Source organism: Pinus tabuliformis, chromosome 7 (genome assembly GCF_031772625.1).
Source record: "Pinus tabuliformis cultivar Carrire ecotype Pingquan chromosome 7, CPIR1, whole genome shotgun sequence".
Lineage (NCBI taxonomy): Eukaryota > Viridiplantae > Streptophyta > Pinopsida > Pinales > Pinaceae > Pinus > Pinus tabuliformis.
The window spans coordinates 193,493,688-193,503,076 of NC_142293.1; the positions used below are offsets into that span (position 1 = coordinate 193,493,688).

Sequence of the window (9,389 nt, forward strand, 5' to 3'; positions counted from 1 at the left end):
TGCTACCTCGCTGCTCCATCACTCAAACCCGGGCCATAAACTCGCCTATGAAACGATCCCTCGCCTATGAAAGTAGAGTATGTGAGTACTAAGCATAAGGAATGGAATTTGACTAGTAAATTATGGGTAATTGGTGATTTGTTTATTTTAAAAATTTAAGAAACCATAAAAAATAAATGTTTGAATGCGGAAAATTGACTAGAGAAATGTGAAAATTGTCAAAATTTGGGTAAATTTGTTTTGAAATTCCAACGTTGCAAAGATGATATAAGCCATAACACACATTGAAATTCCAACGTTGCAAAGATGATATAAGCCATAACACACATGAGGTTTAAAATTTTAAGAAACTTTAAATTTTTTTCTTTCTTTAAACTGTGAAAACTGATTAGAAAAATGTAAAAATTGTCAAAATCGCTACTGGATTTGTTTTGAAACTCTAATCCTGTCCAAAATGATATAAGCAATAACACAACACAATACAAGCAATATGAAAAGCAAGTCCATCACCAACTTCGACTTCTAAACTCTTAAAATTGATTCACCACGTACTCAAAACTTTTTCGACCATAAATGATTTCAGTCATAAACGCTAACGTAAGTCCATATAAAAGGAAACGGAGAACGCTAACGTCAATCCATATAAACGGAAACGGAGAAGTGGGCTCGAGTAACCATTTAAGCAGATATAGAGGATGTGCAATCGGGATAAGGGTCGCCGGAAGATGTGCGATGGGAGATATGATTCATCGCCGCTTCTTGCTGTACTGGCTCACCACTGCTGTTCTTGATGCAGGTGATGACAACTTTGCCATTCACATTATCTCTCCAAAACTGTACAGTATCACCAATTTGGAGTGCTCGTCGTCTCACAAAGTTGATCCATCCACTTAAAATCACATAAGTCTTGCTGCTACACCACTGTTTGAACACAAATTTGTATTCTATTCCCTCCTCCAAATCAAAGATAGGGAAGAGCATGCCCTGATCATTCACTTCTCTCATCTGCTGAGGTGTGCAGAATTTCAGAATACGTTCCTCGGCAACTTTCCTGGGGATGGCCAGTCTGCAACTCCTATCTATATCGCTCTTGAACAACTTCTTTTCAAACAACAATTCATTGGACACTATCTGCACGCCAAACAGAATCAACGTATTTTCTTTAATTGTCGACATCCAAACAATCTCCAGATCGATCAACTGCCTTTGATAATTAGTGAAGTTACACACATAAATGAAATCTGTTGTCGGGGCGAGGAGTTATATGTGCCAATGCCTTTGGAATTTGAGTTAAATGAAGCACAAAAGCTTATACTTTGCTTTAATTCTGGAAAAAAAGCTTATATGAGAAAAGCTTACTGTCCAGGAAAAAAAAAGCTTATATGACAAAAGCCTACTGTTCAGGGAAAAAAGCTCATAGAAAAGCTTATTGTTTATAAATAGATTCATACAATTATATTTATGGAAAAAATTATTATAAACCTTATATGACAAAAGCCTACTGTTCAGGAAAAAAAGCTCATAGAAAAGCTTATTGTTTATAAATAGATTCATACAATTATATTTATGGAAAAAATTACTATAAAAAAGCTTAATGTTTAATATATTTATAAATGCTTATAAAAATGATATATTGTGGAAAAAATTATCATAAAAGGCTTAATGTTTAGAAACATATTTATAAATGTTTATAAAAATTATATATAAAAGATTAAAATAGCATTAGTTTTATAAACTACTGAAATGGAGAAAAGTAAAAACCTAATAAATGAGGAGATGAAGTTGTTCGACGGACCATCACTGTCTTCAATTAGCTATTTTTGGTATTTTGATATATTTCAGTTAGGTATTTTTGGTATTTTGATATGTTTTATTGTTATTATTGGATCGTAGAGTTTGTTATAATTTGTTATAATTGTAAATTTAAATTAGTTTAGATTTATTTTAATTTCAAATTTATTATATTTAATTGTAGAGTTTGTTATAATTGTAAATTTAAATTAGTTTAGATTTATTTTAATTTCAAATTTATTATATCTAATGAGAAATCTTTTTTTTTTTCACTTTAAAAATAAAAAATATATCTTAAAAAATTCTATTTTTTTAAATATTTAATAAATAAAAAATTAAAATAAATCTAAATTTTTTGAATTATTAATTATAATTATATTTATTTATTTTATTTTATATATTTTAGTTTTATTGTAACGAATAAATTTAAATATTTAATTACATCCACTGATGGTATAATTTAAATGTTTAAATTTTAAAATTATTAAACTTGTAAATTACCCAAAAAAAAAATTGTTTTATCCACAATTATATCACAAAATTCAGTTCGAATAGTTAGACTGCGCCATTGGGATGAGGAACTTTACTAGAATGAAGGTAAGGCTATTCAATTTTTCATTGACTAAAAAATTTAAAATCTATCTAAGGTTTAATATTATGAAATTTAATTTATTATTTTTAAATAAAATTTATTTCTATTTATCTCAATTATGATTGGTTGAAATGTCTCCCCTCTTATTGTGTAAAGATGGCAAGAATTGACTTTTGTGTACTCTATCATTAATTGCTATGTACAATACATATAAATAATTTAAAAATTAACATTATATATTAATTACTACATACCATAAACACAAATGGTTTGTAATTAAATTCAAAATTTCCATTTTCTCATTGGTGTATTGGTGTCAAGTATTGAATAGACAATTTTTATGGGTTTTATTTTTTAATTGTCAAAACAAAATAATTTAAAAAATATAAATTTGAAAAAATTATGTAAAAATGACATGTGTACAATTTGTACAATTCTCGTTATATCAATTTGTACTCTAATAACATGACGTGTGTACTATAATTATTATAATATACTCTCCATTATTTAAAAAATATTCTTTTTTTATTTACTTATTTTTTTATTTAATATTATTTTATTTTAATATTAATAAAAAATAAAAAATTTGATAAGAGCCCTGCACGATGTACAAACCATATCGTAAATACTAGCTATCAATTCACACACTACTTAGTGTCAGTTGATAAGAACCATAGCTCACATTATCAAACACAATTGTATTACTTAATATTATTAATAGTTGTTAAAAAAACTTGGATAATTCTTTTTAATAAAATCATAAAATTAAATAAAAATAATACATTGTTGTATATATACATGGGCCGTGGTTATTCCAAAAATGAAAGGGAATCTTGGTAGATTTTCTTTTGAATTGTTTTTAGTAAGAACAGAACACTAGGACATAAATTTTTATCTTTTACTTGATATAATATTTTCATTATTCTTCGATAAAAAATTGTCAAACTTATTATAATCAATTTCTAATAATGTTTTAATTTTTTCACAATTTTTTCAAGTTAATTTTTTTGGTGTACATCTCGTTGGTCAATTTATCATAACCAGTTTTTAGTAGTGTCTTAATTTTTTCATAATTTCCTCAAGTTAATTTCTTTGGTGTACCTGACACTACATACGTTTGATGGGATGAATATTGATAATTTAGTAATACAAATTTAAATAATGTAATTTCATATAAAATAAATTTGATTTTAACTATAAGTATAAGTTAAAAAATAATCCAAATATGCAATTGATATAAATATACAATTTTATATGTGAATTAGGGATGGATTTATATTTTTATATTTACTTATAGTTTTAATATATACAATTCTATATGTGAATTAGGGATGGATTTATATTTTTATATCTGCTTATAGTTTATCTTAGTTAGGCAAAGTAAACCTAGTATAATTTTTTTAAATATTTATTATTTTAACATAATTTTGATATAAAAGTTTATTATAGTTATAAATAAATAATTTTGAATTAAATAGGTATAAAAGTATTTTTCAATTTAGAAACTTCACAACTTTGGTAATAAAAATGACATCTTTTGTTAATGGTGGAGATATTTAGAAATATTAAAAAAATGTTGCGACACAATGTTTATTTCAATTTAAAAATAAATTTTGATTGGCTTTCTAAATATACCATGTTGCATATAATCTTCCTATATTTCCTCAATTCTCTAAAATGATAAGTGATGCACACCAAGGCTCCCTTTGAGATGGGGTTGACTAAAATACACAACAAATAAACATTCAACAACAAATTTACAATTTTAATCATTTTTTAACCAAATTTTAAATAAAATTAATTAAAAATCTATGTGGAAAAATCCAAAATTGAAATTAAAATTATATTTTTATTTATTTTTAAATAATTTTTTTTCAAATTCAATACAATAAAAAACTAACTACAATTGAAATTTTATATATATATATATATATATATATATATATATATATAACAACTTATTTTTTAGTTGTCAAGATTTATTTAAAATATTTATTTATGAGTGGAGATTTGCATAGTTATTCATATTGTCAAAATCTTTCTACACAATTTAAATCGTAAAGATTTTGACAATTTTTTTTAATGGTTTCATGCAGAAGGTGAATCAAATGAATTTGGTTTTCTTCACTATTTTTTCATTTATTTACTTTAAATTAGCTATATCTAAACAAAGCAGTAGGGAACGCTGGCTATGCCGCGCTATAAATCTGGAAAGAGTGAGGTCTTTTGTGTAAATATTTACAGCGTCAGCGATCCATAGATTAAGTGTGGAAGATTGATCATAGATGGGAAGAAAATAAATCACCTAAGAGTTGCAACCTATTTAGTGTAGTTTCTGGAAAGAGTGGGGTCTTTTGTGTAAATATTTACCGCGTCAACGATCCATAGATTAAGTGTGGAAGATTGATCATAGATGGGAAGAAAATAAATCACCTAAGAGTTGCAACCTATTTAGTGTAGTTTTTTTAAAGAGAATTAACTCACAATGATATTATACATTTCATAACGATATTGTACATTTTAAAGGAAAAATATATATTATAAATTATATAAGAAAATAAGAAAAGGAAATATATTATGTATTATATAAGACAAATGTAATATGCAATATTGTTATTTGGTACCTATCTTTTATGGAAAAAGTAATTGATAGTAGAAGTTATTGTAACTAGAATAAAAATAATACTATTACTATGTAAAAAATTGTCTATATTTATAGCAATTTTTAACATATCTTTCTAGATAGATTACTATGTTGATCACAAAAGGGACATTTCACCCAACTTAGGTTGGGGTTGGCATCATAATGATAATTATAAAATGAAGATTAAAGTCTAAGGTTACATTTATGTTTAAGAAATGATAATTTCAAAATATTTTTAATCCTAGAAACTTAGCCAGCAATGAAGTAGACAATCCCACATCCCACATCAAAAAGTGTTTGTTGACAAATATTAAGGCCTTGCCCAAATTTGAAACATGGTTAATCCACCAAATATACTTGTAAGTGGTTGTGTTAAGCTAAGGAATATAAAAATAATCTCTCTAATTTAACTCTGAGTCTCCTTAATAACAAGTGGCAACAATTTATAATAAATTAATAGTATACAGAAAAATATTTGGGAAAAAATATGGTTCTAATGAATATCCAAACCCAAATTATGAAATAAAAAAATTAAAAAATTGCATAAAGAATAATAAAATATAAATAATTTATAATTAAAGTATTTCAAATCTTGCAATTATTCATTAGAAATTATTATATATTTTAATATAAAATTCTATAATATTTATATAAAATAAACTATTAAACCCTTTCATATAAGTATAATTTATATTATACTTCAATTTACATGACATCATATACATAGGAACAAACTTGCAGTAAAATTAATAAAATTAATGTACGGTATATGTTTAGAGTCGAGTTTACTTTGCATGTGTTAAATCGTTTAGGGTTGGGAGTTTGTCTTTTTTATAATTATTTTTAATTTTTTAAAGATTTATAAAATTTTAAAATAATATATTTATGAAATTAAGATTTCAAAACCCATTGCAATAAAAGAGAGGCATATATTGTAATAATTATAATACAAGTATCAAGATTATGTATTTTTTTTCAAATTTAAATTTTATAATGAAAAAATAATATTTTTAAATTTAAAAAGTTTGAAAAATATTTTTAATTAAAAAAATTTATTTTAATAGAGATGACGGCTGGAAGATCAGTAACTGTTGGATCCCTGTTTTTTCTTCCTAGTTTTTTTTTTCCTTCCCCTTTTTTTTCTTTTTCGAGTTTTCATTGTTCCCCTTGGAGCCTTTTCTTTTCTTTCCTCCTAGGGTTTCCCCTTCTTGCTCTATGGTTTTCTTTTGGTCCTTTTCCTAACAATCTCAATAGAGATGATGGCTGGAAGATCAGTAGTTGTTGGATCCCTGCCCTCTCTTCCTAGTCTTTCTTTTCCTTCCCCCCCTTTTTTCCTTTCCGAGTTTTCGTTGTTCCCCTTGGAGCCTTGTCTTTTCCTTCCTCCCAGGGTTTCCCCTTCTTGCTCTGTGGTTTTCTTTTGGTCCATTTCCTCACCTTCTCCTTCTTTTTAATTTGTGTCGCTCTTTCTTTTTATCTTTTCCTAATAGATATTAATAAATAAAATCTTTACTAATATTCTTTCTCCCCCACATTTTTCTTAAAGGTATTTTATTCCTATATATATATATATATATATATATATATATATATATATATATATATATATATATATTTATTTATTTATTTATTTATTTATTTTATACGATTAACCACACTGATTGGTTCTAAACGCATTGACAATGATTTTCTGAATGTGATTTACGCCCAAATTTATTCTTATAACAATAATTTCTTATAAACTCTTTTAGATCCGTACTTAAGATAGATCTATGCTAATTTAATTTTTAATTCATTTTTTAAGAGTATGGATAGAAAGTGAAGACTCTTGTAAAGTTTGATAACTAACGAAATCGGAGCAATGTTACGAAAGTTCAATTTTGTTTTCTCATTGTTTGTTTGAAGAACACAGTAATCGAAAGTGTTGAATAATCCTTCAGGATCTTGTATGTAATCATAGTTAGGACATAGATTAGGTATTTCCCATATTTCTAGTTATGGAGGCATAATTGTCTCCCTTCAAGTTTGATTGTATAAATATGCCCTTCTAATTAATAAAACATATCATATGATACTATCATTTTATCATGAAGTTCTCTAGGCACGTTATGAAGTTCTCTAGGCACGTTTAACAGTGGTATCAAAGCGTAAGGTTTTGAAAAACGTTGAAGTCATAGTCCCTGGTTTGAACTCCATTAATGTAGAAGTTGTGGAGTTAGTAATTCAACGTGGAACTAGGAAGAGTGTGACCTATTGGAGTGTACGCTGGCGGAGAATGTGGGATGTGAACGGGACTATAATTTTGGAAACCACCCTGACACCACACACTAGTGGTATTCAAAATTAGCATAATGCCCCCGTATTGGATCACAGTCGTTGATTGATGTGTTGGATGGTTTTTTCAAACGGCCTCCCAGTACCAACTTGCTTACTAAAGTTTGGCAAGCCTCATGCCATCGATCACCATTGGATCCATCGAGGTTGGTTCAGAACTTTGGTTGAGTTCGGTAGCTATGCATATGTGCGACCACCCAGATTTGCCTTAACCATTGATTTTCTATGACTATTACATGTATGATGGGACCACCTCCTTTTAATATTTTTCTCGAATCATGTGCCAGAGTTGTGTGCTATCGCACAGATTGAATGTCTCCTACCTATTGAAATGTTGTGTTGATTGCTCGATGTTGTTATGTTGTAATGACTTTTGTCGAATTGTTGATGTCGAGACTGAATAAATTAAATTAAACGGTATTTGGATCGATTAAAATTTTTATTTTTGACGGGAGGTAACACATTTAAATAAGGTTTTTTATCAGAAGAATTTTTATACATTATTTTCTGTAAAAATGAATTCTTTGGTGTCTTTAGTTGGCGTTGTCCCTTCTGGAAAGGAAAAATGCCATGAGTGGTACAGAAAAATTAAAAATACACTCATTTTTATTGATATATGGGATGGTGTTCACGAGGAACAAATGGCAATGAACCATAGCAACCTCGAGAAGAAAAACAATTAGCAATTTGGCATAGTAAGGACAAAAAGGCTTATGATTTAATCTCCACTTCAGTCTCACAAGAGGTAAGCAAATACATTATTCAAAGTAAAAATGCACATGAAGCTATAAAAAAATTGAAAGAGATTTATGATTCACATTCAAAATGGAGATAATCGAGTTATTATTGAAGTTGTTTAATCTCGAAATGAAAGATAATGATCCATTAAAACTTTCTTCTAAAATTAAAGACATTAATCATGAAATTGAATCTACTGGTGTTAAAGTTGATCTATAGCTTACTGCCTTTATAAAGGCCCTCTACTATGGTTATTTTCACTACGTGTAATCTCTCCAAGCTAATGGGCAGTTAAAACATTTAGATTTTGACAAATTAGTAGGAAAAGTTGCAGAAAGAGAGAATGCTTTTGACAAGAAAGAAAATCTACACATTTCTAATACTGAAACATTATGTCTTACAAACAACAAAGAAATATTTCTAATAAAACAACTATAAAATGCTTTAGATGTGGTAAAATTGGACATATTGCTGCAAATTGTAGAATTCCCTAAGAGAAAATTAATGAAAGAAGGGAACAAAATATTGAAAAGAAAGATCAACTAATTCTAGAAAAATGGCATTCTTCTGGGAATGTACATTATGTTATTGTCCATTGCAATTTTAATATGAATGATATATTTAATACCTCATTTTCTTCATGGCATGATAGTTGGATCTTAGACATAGGTGTCACTTGTCATATGACCTTTAGGAGAGATTTTTTGAAAATTTTAGAGATAACATTGATGGAGTAGTGTATTTTGCTGATAATTCTCAAGTTAAACCATCAAGGATCAGATCTATTCAATTAAATATTCCTGAACTTGCAGATTATATTTTAAATGACCTTCTTTACATCCCACAATTTCAAAGGAATTTATTATCTCATATACAAATCAGACATCAAGGACATTCAATACACATATTTGATGAAAAATTAGAAATTTGAAGAGAAACTAACAATGAGACTATAATGATTGGTGTGGAAGAAGTAAATTATTAAAATTGAAAGATATGTCATCTATTACATTAAATAATAACCATTTGGTCCAACAAAATGATACTTAGTCATCAAGTTTACTGTCGCATACTCGTTTTGGTCATATTAATTATGACACTATTAGAATTATGAGACAACATGGGATTAAGGGGATTTCAACAATTCCAAGAAAATTGACTCCCTGTAATGTTTGTATATTAGGGAAGCATCATAAACAATATTTTCAAAGTTCTACTTCTAGAACTTCAAGAAAATTAAGTCTCATACATTTAGATTTATGTGGACCTATGCCTATTGCAACTGCTAATGGA

General features: G+C 27.4%; 1 protein-coding gene across 1 annotated transcript; it reads right to left on the bottom strand.

The window, feature by feature from the left end:
- Positions 1-678: 678 nt before the first annotated feature.
- On the bottom strand, positions 679-1,176 carry LOC149246515 (AP2/ERF and B3 domain-containing transcription factor ARF14-like). Its single transcript, XM_089441734.1, has one exon. The coding sequence runs from the start codon at positions 1,174-1,176 to the stop codon at positions 679-681; it is 498 nt and encodes a 165-aa protein (XP_089297860.1).
- Between the last annotated feature and the right edge of the window lie 8,213 nt (positions 1,177-9,389).

Coding starts and splice junctions, on each gene's coding strand:
- LOC149246515 (XM_089441734.1), bottom strand. CDS start 1,176: ATGTCGACAATTAAAGAAAATACGTTGATTCTGTTTGGCGTGCAGATA.